Source organism: Perissodus microlepis, chromosome 13 (genome assembly GCF_051167445.1).
Source record: "Perissodus microlepis isolate ML-2025 ecotype Zambia chromosome 13, ASM5116744v1, whole genome shotgun sequence".
NCBI lineage: Eukaryota > Metazoa > Chordata > Actinopteri > Cichliformes > Cichlidae > Perissodus > Perissodus microlepis.
The window spans coordinates 2,292,564-2,314,788 of record NC_140473.1 but is presented as its reverse complement, the minus strand read 5'-3'; the positions used below and the strand labels follow the sequence as shown (position 1 = coordinate 2,314,788).

General features: G+C 41.1%; 1 protein-coding gene across 5 annotated transcripts in view; it reads left to right on the top strand.

Moving 5' to 3' along the window:
• The window catches only part of ltbp1 (latent transforming growth factor beta binding protein 1), a 135,857-nt gene that overhangs the window by 109,702 nt on the left and 3,930 nt on the right, over nt 1–22,225 (top strand). For all 5 annotated transcript variants that reach the window (XM_084949537.1, XM_084949539.1, XM_084949538.1 and 2 more), the window contains 11 exons: nt 638–757; nt 3,449–3,571; nt 6,108–6,233; nt 6,313–6,441; nt 8,784–8,912; nt 16,371–16,508; nt 17,355–17,516; nt 17,967–18,056; nt 18,404–18,532; nt 20,946–21,119; nt 21,793–21,945. In XM_084949537.1, the coding sequence (XP_084805663.1) occupies nt 638–757; nt 3,449–3,571; nt 6,108–6,233; nt 6,313–6,441; nt 8,784–8,912; nt 16,371–16,508; nt 17,355–17,516; nt 17,967–18,056; nt 18,404–18,532; nt 20,946–21,119; nt 21,793–21,945 (1,473 nt within the window). The remainder of the gene's footprint in view (nt 1–637; nt 758–3,448; nt 3,572–6,107; nt 6,234–6,312; nt 6,442–8,783; nt 8,913–16,370; nt 16,509–17,354; nt 17,517–17,966; nt 18,057–18,403; nt 18,533–20,945; nt 21,120–21,792; nt 21,946–22,225) is intronic.

The window sequence follows — 22,225 nt, the reverse complement described above, 5'->3', positions numbered from 1 at the left end:
GACAAAAACAGGAGTATTGGTTTTAGATGTTCTAGTAAAAATCATTACACCGCGGTGTATAAAATTTCCTACGATGCATATTTGACTGGTGAACTTTTCTACACGGGTACTTTTTACATTGCAACAACCACTCTCAACTCTGTTCTAAGGGAGATGTTTTTGTTTGTTTGTTTTTTAACAAAATGTATTTGTTGTGATTTTTAAATGCCCTGTGATATTGATACTGCCCAAGCGTGAGATCCTTGTTGCAGTCTTTTAGCTTTGTTTTTAGTCTCTACCAGGTCCCAGTCAGTTTTGTCTTTCACCAAAATATAACATTAGGTGTGTCACCTGTGATGACTTAGAACTCCGAGTGTTAAACAGTTTCTGTCTGTCTGCTTTACTTTTTCTTTGAAAAACAGCTGGTAATGTGGAAAAAATTGAGTTTTGGTGAACCAGCTTTAGAAATGTTGCTCTTTATTGACTCAGCTGTTTACAGTGAAGCTGCCAAACCACAGACAGACATGCAGAGAAGGATTCAGCAGCTACAGAGCCAGAGAGCGCTGGTAGAGACTAAAACTAGAGCTAAAAGAAGAGTGAATACTGAATGACCGTTTTTGAACATGTTTGTTGTGACAGCTTATTTGTGTGTTCTCAGATATCGATGAATGTGAAAACAGGCTAGTGTGTCCTTCTGGTATCTGCTACAATGAGCCTGGTAGCTATAGCTGCGGCTCCTGTCCGTCTGGCTTCTTGGGTCAAGGAGGCCAGTGTGTGGGTAGGTCCTTACACTGTTAACATGTACATGTCTCTGTATTTGGAACTTACTGCAGTGCAAGACTCCTTTAAATCAGTTTTAATTAATAATGTGCAAAGTGGTACACTAAACAGTGTGTAATATAATACATATATTAATGCTGCACTAATATCATACAGAGGCTGAAGTCTGAGTTGTACCTAGGTTGCTGATCAGTGCAGAGTAAAGGTTGTGTTACTTTGAGCCTGGCGCACAATCATGGACTGGAAGAGTTACAGTTACAGTGACTGCCTGAAAACACATGGAGAAAGACCAAGGGAGGTTTTCATCTGTTTCTGATTTTTCATTTTTAACAAATTTCTTTTAATTATCTGATCACATACTTAAAATATTGTATTTGGTTGCTAGCAAAGCTTGGCGATGTATGAAAATCTCTATGATCATCAGAAAACCAACAGGAAACCGTTATGTGTGCCAACTTCCAGTATAAGTCATTAATGGCCTAGAGAACACTTATATTTTTCAGGATAACCCTTAACCTCATGGTGCGTATGTCTGGCGGTCAAAACATTAAGGGATCAACCCAGGAAACAGATGCAAAGTTGTACACCTGTACCAGTCAAGAAATAAAATTGCAAACCATGCCAAAGAATACACAACATTTTCCCACGCTTTCCTGGAAATGCTATTATTTCTAGCTGGCACAAAAGGTGTGCCCATCTCTACTCTTTTAGCACTTTGCCACTCCTGTATCCCATGCGACTCGAGGTTAGCTGTGAAGTTTTGACACACCATGTCAGGCAAGCCAAGCCACAACAGAGAACGGTGGTAGCAGCGAGAGAAAAGAATTAGGCTGTGCAGCAGAATCCTTCATAGAAGTTAATAAACCATGCGACAAGTGTTTGCATGTGACTGCCAAACTCACATCAACTAGGTTATGTGTGTGTGTGTCCATGAGTTCGAGGGCATTTTTGGGTTACAATTGGGTCATGGTTAGGTTTAGGCTGAGAGTTAAGATTAGGCATTCATTTTTGATGATTAGGGTAAGCGGCTAGGGAAAGCATTATGTCAGTTTGTAGGCAGTTGCTTCCTGTAGTTGATGATGACACTATTGATAAAAGAAGGAAGTGGACTACGATTCCTAAGATGTACTTTAGCATCAGGGAGCAAAAAAGATATCCATCTTCGGCTTATCCTTTCAGGGTGGCAGGGGGCCTATCCCAGCTGTCTTCGGGCAAAAAGCAGGGTACACGCTAGACAGGTCACCAGTCTGCCACAGGGCTAACATGGAGACAGACAACCATTGGACAATTTAGAATCACTAATTAACAATAACCCCACTAACTGTATGTTTTTTGAATGTGGGAGAAAGCTGGAGTACCTGGAAAAGAACCCACACAAACATGGGGAGAACTTGCAAACTCCAAACAGAAAGACCCCGGCCTGATGGGGGAATTGAACTCAGGACCTTCATGCTGCTGGGCAAAAGTGCTAGACACTGCGCCACTGTGCTACTTGGGTCGTTGATTCACAACAATTTAGCAACTTGATTTATACTGGGCTTCCTCTCCATAGCACTGCCACCCAAAGCTAATGTCATCTTAAACATTGTGTAGTACCCAATGATCAGGCAGTTGGAGAACTTGATGAAAGTATAGAAAACCAACTCTTGCTTGACTGGAAGAGTCATGTAGCAGTAACAGGCTCAGAGAAGGTACTGCCATCTGTGAAGACAAAAAAAGAGAGCATAGAGAGACCACGAAGACCAAAACTGACAAAGCACTAACTACAGGAGAGAATAAACGAAAGTTAATGACATGAAAGGCAACAGTGAAAATGATATATAAATAACAGGAGTGAAAAGAGGGGAGTGCTGCGTGCATCATGGGAGGTCTTTTAACAGACTGAGCCACAGACAGCCCTTTATCAAAAAAGAAAGTATGAAGTCAACGTTAAAGTAAAGAAGGTGTCTGTCCCCTGAGCTCAAACTGGTAGCTGTTTCCACAAGAGAAGGCCTGATGGCTGTTGGCTCTGCCTCCCATTGTACTTTAAACATCTCTAGGAACCACAAGTGAACCTGCAGTCTCAGAGCAACGTTCTCGGCCGGGATGATGGGATGATGTTTTCGAGATACGGTTGAGCATAATCATTTAGGACTTGTGTGCTAATTCCTTGTGTTTACTCTGAGCACTGACGACTTCTTGGGCATTATGCTTCAGAATGCTGAAGAGCCTGGAATGGAATCTGACTCAGACCGACTTACTTAAACCGACAATGATTTAGCTGGTGGGCACTAGTCTGTGGTGGTCACCAAAAGTCTATAAAAATACAGTCAGAAGAGCCATTAAAAGAGGTTTTACCCTCTAATCATGCATTAGGTTTGGCCAGTGCTTGCATGATTTAGATGTCATTACCTGCTTATCAACCAATGATGACATTTTCGTAAATAAAAATGATTAAAATCATATTTAATAATTTAAAGCCGTGCTTCCATTGTATAACAATGCATTAGTTATAATAGGCCACTCCCAATACTGTTCCTGTGTTTACCTGAAGTGTTTATTCCAGTGTTCAGATAAGTTTAGTGTAACACTCAGTTTGTTCGCTTAAATAATTATTCATTGAGAGAAGCCCCTCAGCACACTGTTCATCTGCTGTGTGAGAAATCCATGCAAGTTTAACCCTTGTATTCTGTTGTTTGTGTTGTTTCAGATATAGATGAGTGCCAGGATCAGAGAGTCTGTGTCAGAGGCCACTGCCAGAATACCGAAGGCTCCTTTTTCTGTGTGTGTGGGCCAGGCTTCAGACTATCGCCAGCTGGAGACCAGTGTGATGGTATGATATTTTGTTATCTTTACCCATATAATTGGAGCAGAAATGGCTGAAATCTTTGTCTTCTATAAGTTGTAAAATTTTAAGATGTTAAACTATATTGCTTAATATGGTTTCTTCAGATTTTTTACCGAGGTCCCCAAAGTCCTACTATGTTGTTGCAAAGTTTGTAGATATCAATCTGTGCATGCAGGTGGGTAACATAAAGTTTTTATTGATTTTTTGACCTTCTCCCAATTTTCACCAAAAATATATCAGCTCAAGCTGATATAACGACAAAATTTAAATATGATATTTTGAGAACCTCTAACAATCAGACAGACAGACAAACAAATGGAAGCAGTTACATATTCCCTCCATTTCATGGGAGAATAAATTAAGTGAAACTATATGCATTCTGCATTAGTACTGTAGTTTTGGAATCTGATTTGATGTTTTATTTTGAGGCAGAAGTTGGTGTAGAGATCAGAGGATACAGTTTTCAGTAGCAAGCTTAGTTAGCCTTGAATCCTTAAACTGTATGGATGCAACATGGAGGCATAAATGTCTGCTAATTAGTGACCCACAACTGTCAATCAAGGGAGCCTTTATACCATAACAATATCCAAATGGGCGACTTATTAAATCATTAATCATCAACTGCAGGGTTGTTATAAAATGGAGAATCTATCCATAGAGGTCAAAATTGTTATACCAAGTACTTACTTGATTTTTTGATTAAAACTTCACCCCCATTACCCTTGACCACGCTTTGTGCAGTGATACCTTATAGTGCATGTGCTTCTTCTAGACCATGTTGAAAAAGTATCTTTTAAGCTTTAATTTCATTTTAGGGAAACGATAGAAGTCACAGGTGTCCAGATTTGACAGAAAGGGCTGGTAGGTCATGGAAATTGTCGTGATAGAACATCCAGCCACCTTCTGGCAGCATTTCAGATCCTTTGTATAAATACTCTGTCTTCGATGTCTCAGGACATGGCTGAAGAACACATCATTACAATGTCTCCAAAAGTTGGAGGTAGCGTTTTGTGGGAGAAACGTTTCGTCACTCATCCAAGTGACTTCTTCAGTCTCAGCTGACTGCAGGTTTCCCCAAATCTTATAAACAGTACATTTGCATAATGACTGAAACCAGCACACTGAAGGAACAATGGGCTGGGAGGTCAGTTCCTTCATCTTAATATGCAAATTCTCATGACCATTGATCAACAACCACTGACCAAAACCCACTGATCAAAGACCACTGATCAATGGCCATGAGTCCCATTCACAGAGAGTTGGGGAATGGCTGCAATCACAGCATTGTAAGATGGCGAAAGCTGTACCCTTAGGCCCCCTCCTCGATTCAGAGATGGTCTTTCCCTTTCCACGTAAATGGCCTCCTTGACTCCGCGCTCAAACCAGCGTTCCTCCCTGTCCAAGATGTGTACATCCTCATCCTTGAAAGAGTGTCCACTGGCCTGTAGGTGTAAATAGACTGCAGAGTCCTGGCCTGACGAGGTAGCTCTTCTGTGTTGTGCCATCCGCTTCGCCAGAGGTTGTTTGGTTTCCCCGATGCATAAATCCTGGCAATCCTCCTGCACTTAACAGCGTACACTATGTTACTCTGTTTGTGTCGGGGGACCCGATCCTTGGGGTGGACCAATTTTTGGCGCTGCGTGTTTTGGGGTTTAAAAGCCACAGAGACCCGGTGTTTAGAAAAAATGCGTCTCAACTGCTCCGATACTCCTGACACATATGGGATCACTACAGGTTTTCGCTTGTGCAGCAGTTGTCCTTCTCTCTGACCTCCCAGCCTATTGTTCTTTCAGCGGGCTGGTTTCAGTCATTATGCAAATGTACTGTTTATAAGATTGGGGAAACCTGCAGTCAGCTGAGACTGAAGAAGTCACTTGGATGAGTGACGAAACATTTCTCCCACAAAACGCTACGTCCAGATGAACAGATTCAACTTGTGGAGATTTACTTTCCTGGATGATTGAGAATGCATCAAGACATCATTACAATGATTTATTTACCTGAAAGTTTTGTTCTTGCTCTGGCCTGTGGGCAGCTTGTTCACCGTTCTGCTACCACTTGGTGCTGCAACTTGCTGCTGCAACATTCAAATAGACAATGGGCAGCACGGTGGTGCGGTGATTAGCACTGTTGCCTCACAGCAAGAAGACCGTGGTCTTTATGTGTGGAGTTTGCATGTTCTCTGCGTGCTTGCCTGGGTTGTCTCTGGCTTCCTCCCACAGTCCAAAGTCATGCAGTCAGTGGGGTTAGGTTAATTGGTAATTCTTAATTGCCCGTGAGTGTGAATGGTTGTCTGTCTCTATGTGTTAGCTCTGTGACAGACTGGCGACCTGTCCAGGGTGTACTCTGCCTATTGCCCTGTGGTAGCTGGGATAGGCTCCACCCTCCCCCCCACGACCTTGACAGGGATAAGCTGTCCGGGTCAGGACGGATGTATAATAAGGATTTGATCAAATCTGTCAAAATAATCAGAACATATCACTTTAATCAAAAAACCTGTGTTGTGTTATTGATGTTTTAGATGTGAATGAGTGCACAGAGGAAGTCAGGCCATGTAAGGAAGTGGGAGAGTGCGTCAACAATCTTGGCTCCTACACCTGTACCTGCCCACAGGGGTACCGGCAGATCAATGGCACCATCTGCAGTGGTAAGCTGCTTCTTTAAACAAAGGATGTAGACTCGTTGTATGGAATGACACAAACTCTGTTCACGCTGTGTGTTCCCAGATGTTGATGAGTGTGCCGACGACACAGAGCTGTGTTCCCCTCATGGCAAATGTCTCAACACAGAAGGATCGTATCTGTGTGTGTGCGACAGTGGATTCACTGCTAGCCTCCACATGCCATCCTGTGATGGTAAGATGCAATGGCACTGACAAGGCACACATATACGATGTAAACATGCTGTTTCCAAGCAACCAGATGTTTAATGAATGTGATTATTGTTGCATAAAGCGCTCTAAATGCCCAGGTAGAACCAGTCCATTTACCATGACTAATATCTTCCATATAAATGTTTAAGTGTAGTTTTCCTATGTAAATTCTCCATACTTCCCCAAATTACCAGAATTAAATGTTTTAGGTGTTGGGCTGCTGATGGCATGTGATGAATGAATACTTTTATTATAAAAAGAATGTAAAGATAAATTCCCCTTATTTAGTGTTTTGGTGATGGCGGTGGACAGCACTCCCAAAGGTGTTTTTAGTCCTACATCCAGTGACTGTAGAGGCCATAGAATAATATTTACATCTTACATTTCATGTGAGCACTCATGCCCTCTGGTTGGGGGCCATGTTTTCCTGGAAGAAGCCACTCCCATCAGGACAGAAATGGTACATGGACCCACACCATGCCAGCATAACACACAAATTCTAGTCACTGTAGGAATCAGAGTTTCATGATTTCAAAATCTACCCATCAAGATCATCTCTGTGTGCACCTCCAACACTGCTGCGCTTCATTTGGATCACTGTGTGCATGATCTGCTCACAAGTAGCGCAATGACACAAACTGCAGATACATTTGACACAATTTGTATCTGCATTTGAACTCTTTGTTGACAGTCAGCTTGCAGGGGATAAATTTGGAGGTAAAAAGCAACGAGGACACTTCCGATTGTGCTCCTGACCTTACCTTTGTGCTTGGATACTGTGTTTTAATTTGACCCAGCAGATGGTTTTTGCTTTTTGTCCAACTTTGAGGTCTATGGTGAAATTGCAAATGTGCTCAGAATAAGACTTCTGTGAAGTATTCTAAAAGTAGCAACAGATCTAGGAGCGGTCTAGAAGTATGTAAGGAAGTGCCATTAAAAGCCAAATTTAAAATCAAACATGGTTTTGCTTTCATTTCTTTTTTCATATTGTATGTGTGTCTGTGAACCAGCTTCATGAGATCATCAAATGCAGGCTTTCCAACAGTTTCCAAACAGAACACATGTCCTACAGTTCCCACATATGCTGAGCATATGTGGATTGCTTTTCCTTAATTCTGCAGTCCAACTCAACCAAAATCTATCTAATGGACCCTAGGTCATGTATGAGGTGGCAGTCTTATCTTTCTTTTATGTGCTTTATTGAGCTAGTTTCAGCACAGCGTTCAATAGTTTTTAACCTTGAATAAACGTTCTGGAACTTTTCTGGACCGACTTGACTTGATGCACTGTTGTTAGCTTCTACCCTGCTATACTCCAATAAGTAATACTGCCTGAGCTTTTTTTTTTTTTTTTTATCTTGTCTGCCCTCTAACTTCTGTTCTGTAAACATTTGAATAATTTGCATTTACATTTTTTTAAATAATTTAGAAGTCTGTCTATTTTAGTATTTTCCTCTGGTACAGATGAATCTTGTTGCATAGTTCAACTCTACTGTTAGCGAGAGGGTCTCCCTGACACGTAATGATAAATGAAAGATGACATGCTGTTGTTGTATGTTGTGGATTGTGTATTCCCTGCTTTAACTGACAGGTGGGTACTTGTGAACTTGAGAAAAGGTTAAATAAATATTTTCCTTTGTTCACCTACATTTATAATATGCGTTTCTTGCTCAATTACAGTAGATCAGCCAATTCCAAAGCTGTCATTACTTTCAGATGACTGTTTATTAAAGTGGGCTTCTCAGTCTTTGCTTCAGTATCAACACTGAACTACATACGATGTTCAAAGTGTTACTGCCATTGTTGTTAAGTATGCTCTCTTTATGTGTGTCCATAACTCCATGTCTCTGAGGAATTTTTTTCATGTTTTCATACTTTCTGCACCGGGGCAGGAGTCATGTTTTAAAGGTTTAAATGCCTTCTGCTGTCTTATAGAAAAACAGAGAGAAAAGAGAAACATGAGAGAAAAAGTGGACGGAAGACGGAAGCTGTTGAGCTTGCTGTCTAGACTAGGAGGGATATGTGTTGCTTCTTGCCTCATGATTTATGCAGGGGGCTCAGACTCAAGTGTCTGGGTGTCTGCTTTTATGAAGCCAGTTAATGTATGTGTGTGTGTGTGTGTGTGTGTGTGTGTGTCAGAGTGCAAACATTGTAGAAATATTTGATTTTCATAAAACTACAATGGAGTTGTTCTGCAATGAGATGATTGCCTCTACAGTAAGATGTCAGAAAGTAAAGATAATATTTTATGGAGTGATGTAGATTCAAGGCTGGAGTAAGTCACGAAAAAGAAATAAAAAATTGATGTTGTTTATTTGGTTTTCAGATATTGATGAGTGTGGACTCAATGAGACAATATGTGGCCCCCACGGCTTCTGTGAGAACAGACTGGGTTCTTACCGATGCCTCTGTGACCAGGGCTACCAGGAGTCACGGGATGGCCACAGCTGTGTGGGTAAGTGTGTGAGCTTTGGGCTTTATCAATCAATATCAATCGATAAGGCTTTTAGAGCTGATACTGATTGGAAGTTGTATATTAATAACGTGCTATGATGGGAAGCTGCCATCCAAAACTGTGCAACTGATTTAGATATCTTAATATGTCATAATGACTATGTCAAATACAAAGGATCACGAAAATACAAAGGAGACACTGAACAGAAAAAAACCTTCAAGAACACAAAGAGAAAAGCTAACGACTTAAAACGGAGATCAAGAATCAGAACAAACGTCATAACATCAACTCAAGAACCACTTCATTTCTTTTGATAATTTTAGAACAAATACAAGCCTTCAGTGTCAGTATGGAAAGAAGTTTGAATCGGTTACATTGAAATGGACACCCATTGACTGACAAATTTACTACAAGGGCACCTCAACAGAATTTTGAAAGAAGTGACCAAAATGTAATGGGGCCTTGATTTGCCCATGCGCCACATTTCTACCAAGATTTTGCATAAATGATTTTGCTTGTTTTTGCACTGAAAACTTGGCCTTATTGGCCTTAGTTGTGTTTCACAATGAGAAATACATGATGGTGTTGATGGGTGCTGGTTGTTTCTCAGGACTAACTGGGCCCATGCAACTCCAAACTCGTTACTGTTAAAGGTGACTTCCACTATCATAACCCTGGCAGAAAGATTCACATACAGATACATAAAAACCCCACTGCACAGCAAACATAAAATACAGTACCAGAACTACCAAAGTACAGTATGTGCTTTATACACACTTAAACACACTTCTCGTCTGTCCTTTGGCACTACTGCTCGGTCCCACCCTAGTTCAGTCCGGCCAGCTGCCTCCTCTTTCCTGCCAAACCATCACTGTGCTGTGGCTAGCAAAGATAGACTCGCACGCACGCACACACACACACACACTCCTTAAAAACCAACAGTGATGGTTTACCGCTAACCATTCAGAATGTGTGTCTCCTCTCTGGCTTCCTTCTCCTCTTCTCTTCTTATGTTAAATTCAGTTAGTTCAATTCATAGTTATTTATTCAGGGTCAAATCACAACAACAGTCACCTTCTTTAATTTTCATATACAACCTTCGCTCACTTTTATTCTGGAAACTTTACTGAAGTAATATTACTAGTATGTCATCTTTCCTAAGAGCTTAATATCTCTGTAATATTTCTGTTAAACCCTGAGCAACTCATCAAGCAACTTGAGTGAAGAGTGAATATTAAAAGAAAGTTTATGTGTTTATTTCTGACTTATGAATTTGGCAGTTAATTTACATTTTTTCAAAAGGGGCTTCCCCTTAACCAAGACTATACTGTACCTTCCAAGTGGAAGGAAGCTTTAAATAAAGGTTACTTTGTTTCCTTGGAGATCAGAATATGCAAGCACAAGAGCTTGATACTTGTCTTGAATGAATAGACTATTTGCTCCTCTGGTTGCTGTGTGTTAGGATGTAGTGTAGGCCATCTCCTAAGTGGGAGATTGGTGGATCCATCCCAGGCTGCATGCCGACGTTTCCTTGGGCAAAATACTAAATCCCAAGATCCTCTGTGATGCTTTCATTGGGGTGTGAAAGCACTTGCCTCCATCCATCCATCCATCTTCATCCGCTTTATCCGACGCCGGGTCGCGGGGGCAGCAGCCTAAGCAGAGAGGCCCAGACCTCCCTCTCCCCAGCCACCTCCTCCAGCTTATCCGGGGGAACACCAAGGCGTTCCCAGGCCAGCCGAGAGATATAATCTCTCCAGCGTGTCCTGGGTCTGCCCCGGGGCCTCCTCCCGGTGGGACATGCCCGGAACACCTCACCCAGGAGGCGCCCAGGAGGCATCCTTGTCAGATGCCCGAACCACCTCAGCTGGCTCCTTTCGATGTGGAGCAGCAGCGGCTCTACTCTGAGCCCCTCCCAGATGGCCGAACTTCTCACCCTATCTCTAAGGGAGAGGCCAGCCACCCTTCAGAGGAAGCTCATTTCTGCCGCTTGTATCCGCGATCTCGTTCTTTCGGTCACTACCCACAGCTCGTGGCCATAGGCCATTTCCCGCCGCCTCTCACCAGGGGCAACTCCAAGAGTCCAGCCCCTCTCCAGGAGACTGGTTCCAGAGCCCAAGCCATGCGTAGAGGTGAGCCCGACTATATCTAGCCGGTACCTCTCAACCTCACGCACTAACTCAGGCTCCTTCCACACCAGAGAGGTGACATTCCATGTCCCTATTGCTAGTCTTGGCAGCCGGGGATCAGTCCGCCAGGGCCTCCGCTCCTGGCCGCCACCCGGCACACAATGCACCCGACCCCTATGGCGCCTCCTGCGGGTGGTGGGCCTGCGGGAGGATGGGCCCATGTCTCCTCTTCGGGCTGTGCCCGGCCGGGCCCCATGGACTAAGGCCCGGCCACCAGACGCTCGCCCTCGGGCACCCTCCCCGGGCCTGGCTCCAGGGCGGGGCCCCGGTAACCCTATCCCGGGCAGGGTAAACTGTTCCCTCGATGTTCTCTTCATAAGGGTCTTCTGAATCGCTCTTTGTGTTGTCCCTCACCCAGGACCAATTTGCCAGGGGGCAAAAGCGCCCAGACAATATAGCCCCTGGGATCCCTGGGACACACAAACCCCTCCACCACGATAAGGTAGCGATTCACGGAGCACTTGCCTGTAGAGAAAAAAAGTGCTTGTGTGAATATGGGTGAAGTTGAATAAAGTGCTATATGAGAACCAGTCAATTTACAATTAGACTGGACTTCAGCTACTGAAATCCTCAAAGTCGTCCCGAGAACACCCGTCAGGTGTATCAGCATATATGAAGCCAAAGAAGAACAACACTGACACAATCGACAACATAAAGAGGTCCATCTCTAACAGAAAAGTATGTTGGAATTGGTGGATCTACTGATACAGATTGCTGAGAAGGATAAGCAAATTTACCTCCTAGAAAAGAGAACAGAGGACTTGGAAAAACTACACTAGGATGAATGAAATCATTATTGCAGGGTTGGAAGTTAAACCCCGCTTGTTGAAAATGGAGGGAACCCAGTGAGTCGAGGTGACAGGATTCCTTTAGTATATAAACAACATAAGGCTTTATCACCACAGAAAAAAAGTGTGACAAACCAGCAATAATAATGACATTTGTAACCCCCCAAAAAAGAAACTGTCCTCCTAAAACAAGAAAATAAATGAATTAGAAAGAAAATAAACTGTGTATTTGAATGAGCACCTGATGACGCGAAATGCAGACAGTGCCAGGAGTGCACAGTTTTTGAAGAATTACAGTTTTTTCTGATGGCTTAAGCTCATTTTTGTAACTATTGACTATTTTTGCAAAACTCTACACAGAAATAAGAAAACCCTTCACCAAATCAGCAAAACATTGTAGTTTTCTTGCAAAAGCTAATAAACCTTGCTTAACTCTCCAAACCTTCGTAAAAATGGTATTTTCGTATCAAACAGTTAACACAAGCTATCACATTAATAAGCACATAATGCACCAACTACACACTGAAGGTATGAATAAAAAACACATCTGGCTTTTGCTTTCTCTGTGCACAAGGTAGGCTATGTCAGTTTGAGGTCATACTTTTGTCATAGGTCCGTAAACATAGAGGGATCCAAACTTCAAGTACTAGTGTTTATTCACACACATCAAAACAAACACAAGTGTTTATTTCCAAGTCAAAACAAAATAGTAATTTCACTGAGGAAAAAAAAGAAATCAGTCTACATCGTGTCGTCTCTCTGGGTCCGGCCACAAAATTTTGTCTACATCACATACAATGTCCTCTAGTCCAAGGCACCGGGGAAATTATCTTCTGGAATGGCGTATCCAGGCCTGACATGATGCCTGGTCAATATCCCCACATGCCTCCTCCATTGCCTGTAAAAGGGCTATGCGTTGATGGGGATGACGGTCATAGACCTTCCAGCGCCAGGCAGAGAAGAACTCTTCAATTGGATTCAAGAATGGAGAGTATGGGTGGAGGTTGAGTACAGTGAAGAGTGGGTGATCTGTAAACCAGTTGCGGACCAAAGCAGCCCTATGGAAACTAACATTGTCCCATATGATAACGTATCTGGTCTGCTCTGGTCTCTGAACATTAGTGAGCATGTCATGTAAGGTATCCAGGAATTTAATTATGTTTGCATTGTTATATGGGCCCATGGTTGCATGATGGTGAGCAACACTATTTTGACTTATAGCCAGAGGTGGAAAGAGTACTAAAATATTTTACTCAAGTAAAAGTACTATTACTTTGCTGAAATTTTACTCAAGTACAAGTAAAATTACCTGTCTAAAAATTTACTCAAGTAAAAGTAAAAAGTAGCTCATTTAAAATTTACTCAGAGTAAAAGTTACATAGTTACTTTTTTGTCAGCAGGAGGACAGCCTCTTCTGAGTAGTGCAAAAAAGACAATGGGATAAATCTCAAAGTAGTTGTTTTTAATTAAAAGAAAAACTTTACAAATTAAAGCGCAGTGGCAGTTAAACTGCAAGTCTATACATCAAAATAGATAATGGTCACCAAACCAACCAACCAAACTGTCAAAACCATATAATTCTTTTACATGTGAATGTGTTTTAAACTGTCAAATAAGAGAACAAGTACTGAATTGAGCTGTACGGCAGCTGCTATAAAAATGTGTTTTAATTTTTTAAACTTGGCCCTGCTCTGTTAATTTTGAGGAGCAATTCAATTCAATTCAATAAAACTTTATTGATCCTGAAGGTTGACCCCGAAGGAAATTGGGTTAAGGTTGCCGACCTTTGCCAGCGTCATCTTACCCTCCGACCATACATACATTACACAAACATCACATGGGGAAGACAGGTCAGAGAGGTATAACGATGGAAAATGCACCACGTAAGGAAAGATAAGGAGAAAAAAATAAGTCCCCCTAGACTGAGCTCCAACAGGGAGATCAGTTTGAGAACAGAAAAAAAACACCTCTGCACATAGCACATGTTATTCTTTTGCCTGCAGTGTGAACATATGTGGGTTAAGTAAGAAAGTAGCCGCTTCTGTCTTCTGTCTAATTTAACTAATTTTTTTTTAAATAAATTATTATTATTAACAAACAGGAAAAAGTGAACACATTTTCTTTTGGCAATTTACCAATCAAGTAAAAATATTTTAAGTTGCGTGGACAACAACATGCCCAATAACAGCTTATGTCTTAACTTAATGTGATTAACTTGAGCACAGCCTTTTTTGCTAAAATAAATGTACAAGTTTCATTTAACTTACCTCTACATGCTTGCGCAGGTTTGATGTGGAATTTTTAAAAGCTGCTGACTCGGCCTCTCTGGGCAAACACAGCTTACACTGCATAATAAAGCTGTTGCCTTTCTTGCACTTGAAGCCGAAATGGTCCCTTAAATACGGCCAGGGGTTCACATCGGTTTCTTCGAGTTCAGGGTCAGCAGAATTCGATGGGGTTTCTTTTTTCGCTGGATCCGTAACACCGATGTCAGACTCCATTTTTATCGTGACCCAACGCTAATTTGTTCTACTACCCATCATTCCCTGCAGTATTTCCGAAGCGCAATGTTGGTTTTTTTTGTTTGTTTGTTCTTTTAATTTACTCAGTAACGGGTGTGATTGAAAATGTAGCGAAGTACAATACTTTTTAAAAAATATACTTAAGTAAAAGTAAAATTACCGACTTGGAAAATGACTTTAAAAAGTACAAATACACAAAAAAACTACTCAATTACAGTAACGCAAGTAAATGTAATTCGTTACTTTCCACCTTTGCTTATAGCTGCACACATAGTTGTGTTACCATCACGTTGTCCTGTGACATTGATTATGGCACGGTGTCCAATAATGTTCCTGCCACGTCTCCTTGTCTTAGTGAGGTGAAAACCAGCCTCATCCACAAAAAACTGCTCATGACCCATCTGCCTCTAGCTCCATCGCTCTCTAGACAAGACAAAAACAAAATTCAGCACAGCAGGCACATGCACAGCACTACAGTATGCACTTCCAGATTCAGTACCAATGATACTATAGCTTACCTGCACATAGTCATATCGCAGCTGTTTTACACGTTCACTGTTTCTTTCAAAAGGTACTCTGTAGATTTGTTTCATTCGGATTCTGTTGCGGGCAAGTACACGACCTAATACAGAAATGCTCACATTTTGTATGTTTTGGAAGGTGGAATTTCGCGTAGCCTTATGGAATTATTTGCAATCACCATATTGACTATATGAGTTTCTTGGTCTGCAGTGAACATGCTTCCTCTGCCCCAGCATCTGCTCGTCTAGCAATTCTGTAAAGTAACAATTTCAGTATTTTTACATCTATGGTATTGTTGTGTTCCTCATTAGCATATGGCAGTGCTACAAATCTTAGTGCAAAGTGACTGTGCTAACCGATTCTCATTTCGAAATGTCCTTATGATGCTCGCTACAGTGTAGCGGCTCAAGTTAGGCTGAACCCGTTGGCCAGCTTCCCTCAAGGTCATTCCATGGTTGATTATATGGTCCACTATTGTAGCTCTGATGTCATCAGTAATTCTATTTCTTACTCTTCTTACCCTTCATCTTCCCCCTCCTCATCCTCCTCTTGCTCCTCCTTGTCCTCTTTCTCTAACTTCACCTCCTTGTCCTTGTCGTCCTCTTCGTCCTACTTCTTCACCTCCACGTCCTCTTCCTCGGCCTCCTCTAATTCTCACTCTTCTCACTCTTCCTGCTCACTCCATTGTACTCCACACGGACAGCTTACCTGTAGCTTATTTATAGTGCTTAGGCTGATTGCAAAGTTAACTAATTATCTGAAACAGTTTTCACATGTGGCAGTGTGCCAGACAGTTGGCAAAATAGTGTAAATATTAGTGTCTAAATGTGTCTATACTCTATTTGTGAGTATAGATATTTTTTAAAATCCAAATAGATGTAAAATGACAGAAGATGAATCAGCCTGTATTTAAAAATCACCAAAGCTAGCAGGATCACAGCTCACTGTGCAACTTCAACAGATAACACACTAATGATATACACCAGGGGTGGGGAACTCCAGGCCTCAACGGCCGGTGTCCTGCAGGTTTTAGATGTGTCCTTGATCAAACACAGCTGATTTAAATGGCTAAATGACCTCCTCAACATGTCTTGAAGTTCTCCAGAGGCCTGGTGATGAACTAATCATTTGATTCAGGTGTGGTGACTTAGGGTGAGATCTAAAACCTGCAGGACACCGACCCTTGAGGCCTGGAGTTCCCCACCCTGATATAGGAAGAATGGGTAGTATCATATAAGTCTCTTCCTCTTCCTACTCCTTTTCAAACATAAAATTTGAGTCACTTATATACAATCGATTAACATATTTGGTATTTGGTTTTTTTTTCTGTTTTGTGTTTATCAGCTATGGGTTGTACTTAGCTTAGCTATCAAAGCAAAGAACTTCATTCAAATATGAACAAATCTTCTATTAATACATTCTTTGACTTTTCCACAGATGTGGATGAGTGTGAGCTGCTGAGCAGTGTCTGTGGAGAGGCGCAGTGCGTAAACAGGGATGGTACATTCCAGTGCGAGTGTCCTAGTGGCCAAGAATACAACGTCATGATCGCCAAGTGCGAGCCTATTCCCACAGGTGACTTCCTATTGACAAATAAGTTGAAGATAGACCAATGCACAGCTGGTTTCATTACACTGCCATTGACACTGTCTCATGAAAATAACAGTGGGTTCCTTTCGACACATGAAAGAATGACGAGGCTCCATAACTACGTCCAGACATTACTGTACAAGTGTAGAATTTATTTTCATATAAACAACTGTGTTTTTTCTGGCATCTTATTGAATAATCTGATCAGTGAAGCTTTTGTCAAACCAAAGTAAGTAAAGCAATCCTTAAAATGTATTAATCCCCAAGACCTGCTCCAGTTGTGATATCATGGAGGCGATTAGTTGCATTTAACTTCATTCCTAGAAACATAAATGTTGCAGGAGCTGATATTGTTCTTCTTACAGTTATTTTTCTGCATTGAGCAGTCTGTATTGTGCTGTTTAAATGGGACTTTTAAACACTGATAAAGAAGAACAACCTCCTCTCCTTAAGTAGCTCCTGCACTGGTGACGGTACAGGCAGGAAATCTTTATACTTTATATATTTCTCCAACTTAGTACCAAATATTGAAATGGAGAAATTTTACTGATTTGTAGTTGCTTTCTTATTTCTGTAGATTGCCCAGTTTATATACAGTATATAAGCCAAAAGAGTTTTCTCGCCTCCAGGTTTTCTGTCGCGTTGTGCAGTCCACTGCACATGCTCATGAGCTTTTTGGGAGGCTTTTTTCATTGCAACACTACAAGTACATATATAATAATAATGCTCATTTTATTTATATTGTACCTTTAAGAATAAAGTTTGCAAAGTGCTTTGACAGAAAAGTAAAAGAATAGTAAGGCTGACTGAACTCCTTCATTTGTCTTTCAGCACCGTTGGTGGAGCGGAAGGAGTGCTACTACCGTCTGAATGACGAGAACCTGTGTGAGAGTGTACTGACCAGCCATGTTACACTGCAGGAGTGCTGCTGCACGCTGGGAGCTGGCTGGGGTGATAACTGTGAGGTGCATCCCTGTCCTGTCAATGGCACAGGTAAGCTCAAGGAGGATAATGAAATATACATAGTATTCTCACCAGAGGCACCTACACAGTATTCTGAGAGGTTTTAAAAATCCCAGCATACCACATTTGAACAAAAAGGTTGCTTTTCATTATCCAAAGCAAGGTGACTAGGATCGAAAAACACAACCTCCTCACCTTTTTTCACATTATGTCTCCCTATAGCTCCTCACAGTATATTATCTCCTTGTGGTCCTGAGGTAAATGGAAAGCTTTATAGAGTGCTTTTTAGTCTTACTGACCAATTAAAGTGCTGTATACTACAACCCACTTTGAAAAAATTCAATTCAATTTTCAGTGCAAAAAAGTTGCACCGAAACGGTTTTCTTGACATGAAAACCACGACACAACACATACAACTGGTTTATATTTTACCCAGTGTGCATACAGGGTTGTTGCAAACATGTGTCTGTCCTCTTACAGACCAGTTTAACCAGATGTGTCCATCTGGAAGAGGTTTTATTCCCATTGGAGACTTCCTGTATGGAGTACCCACTTCTGATGTCTACAGGGGTAAGAAAAGTCTACAGCCATTCATGTCATGCATATAAACCTAACACAGATTATTTTTACTCAGTCATAGGAAACGTTTTATAGTATGCTGAGCAAAGATTTTTAAATCAACTGAATGGATTTTTTTGTCTTGTTCACACAGGGATAGCTTTGAAACAGTGTGTAGTTATGCTGCAGAAAAATACATTTCTCTTAGCAGAGGCCAAATCAGGCTTTAGTTTAGCTGTAAAACATGTTAATATAGTATTTTATGGCACTCACTGTACAGATAGTACTGTGTAGTGGCTAAGGCCTGTATTAAGGAGACTGTATTAATACTAAAGGGATTATACTGTGTGTGTTTTCAGATGGAGATGAATGTTCACTGTTTGGTCAGGAGGTGTGTAAAGGAGGCTTCTGCATGAATACTGAGGGTAGCTACGAGTGTTACTGCAAGACTGGACAGGACTACGACCCCATCAAACTGGAGTGCAGAGGTGAGGAAAAACAAATAGATGTGCACACAGAGAAAGAAGCCAAGTGTTATCATTGCTCAGATAATACGGTATTTACTGACACAACTAACAGTATCAGTTTACAGAGAGTAAATCACAGGCAGTGTGTGTCCATGGTCACATTTGATCCTGGGATGGTGTGATTACATGTCCCGTGTTTTATACTCTGCTTGATTTAGCTGAAGGGCTCAGAAAGTCCTGACAGAGTGACGCAGTTTCATGCACCCTGACTTACTAAATACACCTTCTCCACCAACACGGTTTAGAAGCACTGAAGGGTTAGGGTTGTAGAAATGTTTCATTGTATGATGAAAGGTCAAAAGAACCTGGAATCAATTTGCAGCATTTAGCATTTGTTCCACGATGTGGCATAAAATCCTCTCAGTTGTGGTGTTTTTCTCTGCCTGTCTTTACTGTAGACATTGATGAGTGTCTGGATGAGTCGCTGTGTGTTGATGGGAAGTGTTTGAACACAGATGGCTCATACATGTGTTTGTGTATAAGCCCCATGGTTCCCCATTGGGAACCGCTGCATCTTCCATCCTGAGGTGGCTGGAAAGTTTTCTGTTAGCCATTTCAAGACCACATAATTACATTAAAAAAACAAAACAAAAAAACAGTCACGTTTTTTCAAATCTAAATGTTGCCATTCAGAAGCATGTGGTCATCTATGAAACCTAACCGCCAGTGCCAAAACTAACTTTTAGCTACTGATGTAAAATAATTTCAGATTATGAACTGAAGAGTTTATCGCACTGCATTTAATTCACCTGTTCACTTCTTTAAAGCATTTTTTGAATGACAGTGTCATGAAATAGAAAGCACACAGTTTTGGGAATGCATCGTCTCATTTTCTCAGTTTTGTGTTGAATACTTTTTTATAGCAGTGAAAGCATGGCTTCACTGGGTTTTGTTGTTGATCTGCCTCAGGAGTCCTTTTGATTCAGGAGCCAGCTTTTGATCTTTTATTAAAGTCCTATTGTGACCCCTGCTGGCACTGACATAAAACTGCAGATTACTCCCTATATTCATGACGGCATAAGAATGAAAAATCATGACTCAGAATCCTGTTTGTCTTCCCATATTTTTTTTCAAAACAATATATTAATTTTTAATATGACATTATTTAAACTGTAAAATGTTTTTGTATCTAACGGTGTTAATGTTATGTTATGTATTTACTTTGAACTTTTTCCTAGGATGCACTCTTACCAGTATTATACTGTATCTTATTAACTCAAGTTGCTTAATGTTGGGAAAACAAACAACTACATGAGGGATCGTTATCCAGCTTCATATCCATGTGGTAGACATGTGACTGACTTGTCTCTCTGAGTGAGAACAACATATTTTCCTACTGCCACATTTCGGCTTACCCTCCTGTAGCCACGGCACATATTTCACAATAGAAAAATCACACGGCACACCACCAAAAAAAATATCACAAAAAGCACATTGATTATTTTTCTCCACGCATCAGGTATAGTGGAATTGGCTTGGTTTGTCCCCAGTATACCTTTTTTGCTTCTTCTAACCACTACTCATGCTCAGGCCTTCATCTGGGTGGGAATTTGTCCCGGACCCAGGTCAGACTGACCACTTTTTCTTTCAAAAATGTATCTATTGTTATTACACTGTGCTGTCTAATTCATAGCATGACTATTATGTAATTTCTTCTTCATCTTCTTCTGTGTTATTGGCTGTTGGCGACCCATTTATTTAGAGCAGGAAGTTGTACTGCCCTCTAGTGGAAGAGAATGTAATTGTTCTGCCCGTTACTCACGCCGATTGCTTAGAGTACTAATCAGGTGGAACCAGATAATCTTCCACGGCACACCTGATCATTTCTCACAACACACCTGCGGCACAGCGCTTGGGAAACACTGCTCTACATCATTCTACACAATATATTCCTTAATGTTCACGTGGACTTACAACTAGAAGTAAAAACAAAACAGCTGTTTATCTTTTTTAAATGAGCTTTACAATAACTGTAAATAATACTGTATATAAAAAACAGAATTCAATATGAATATTCCCTGGGTTAATGTCTTAAAGTCAAGGAGTGTCTGTAAAGGAGCTTTGCAAACACATTCTGGGTGTCGACATGCAGTTATGTATACTGATAGACTTTACATGAAGTCTGTAGATATTACCTGAAGATTGATAAAGCAAAGTGTGTGATGTTTTGCGTATACCTACTCCTCATCAGATTCATTTAATCTGTTGATTTTTATTTTTATACATTTTTTCAGCACATCTTCTCCCCCACTTTGTGGGTGGCGTGTGTTTTCCATTTTAAATTCCATGTGCTGCAAGACATTTATCCTTATGTTAGTTAAAAAGTAAACCAAGCTTATCAAAGTTTATATGGTAACAATGTGTGTGTTTGCAGACCAACGTGAAACGGAGGAGATAGACTATGGGGGCATCTGCTGGCAAGAGGTCAGAAATATGATGTGCATCAATCCACTTGGTCCTAACCAGAAGACCACGTATACTGAGTGCTGCTGTCTGCACGGATATGCCTGGGGCATGCAATGTGCCCTGTGTCCTTCCAGAGACACAGGTACACCCACCCACACACACGTTGCATATATAAATCAGATGATATGTCAGTGATGTCAGTTTTGTGGGACTGTTGGAGCTTTATGAGAACTGACACAAACAACTGTTCCATTGAATTAAAAAATGACACATAATGTATGTAATGGAAACTGCAGGTGCAGATTCCTGACCTATATAGAAGTATAAGCTTTAAGTCTACATATATTCCAACTACATTAGTGGATCTACAAAAGTCGGAAACTCAAAATAAAAGTGCTGTTTCTCTCATACAAGAGGTGGTAGATTTAGCTCCAAGAAACCAGATTATTTCCAGACCTTGTGTTGAGGAATTCTGATGTTGTAACTCAAGAATTGGTTCTGTCAAATGTACCGAGTGTTTAGAAAGAACTGCGTTGTTTGTTGCTTACTTTTCCCATCATATTAGACTTTGCCCTATTTATTGTTTTTTGTTGAGTTCCAGGTAAAGGAGGAGCTGTAATATGGGAGTAAAGTTTACATTTAAGACTTAAAGGGAAATACAACGTTTTTAAGAACAGGGATTTGTTTCCATGCAAAAAAAAAAAGGTCTTAAATAGTGTCTGTAGGGATTATTGCATCATTGAACAGCTCCAGGTCCTGGCATTTCTTACTCAGTGATTTGTCGTTTTTCTCACTCTCTCTCTCTCTCGTCTCAGAGGACTACGCCTCCATGTGTAACCTTCCTCTGAGTGGTGGGCAGCGGCAGTACGGTCGTGACGCTCTTGTTGCAGGTCCAGTTCATGAATATGCTGTGACACCAGACTATTCTCTATCACTTGAAGCACGTCCCCACTATGATATTGAAGAGTGTGAGTATTTCTGCAGTTTTGATGTTAACAGAAGTACAGAATAGTGCTACAAGAAAGGATTGTTTTATCAATATTCACTTTCATGACATCTTCACAAATAAGTTCTTCCATTTGCAATTGAAAAGCCCAGAAGTTCACTTTTATTATACTTCAAAAAAATGTAATTGTGAGCCCAGTGCTTTCATCCATATAGTGTATGACCTGTGCCATAGAGGGCAGCTGCTTTCATCCAGGAATGGTGTCTTCTCTGATATTAAGTGAAACACTGTGTTTTACGTGG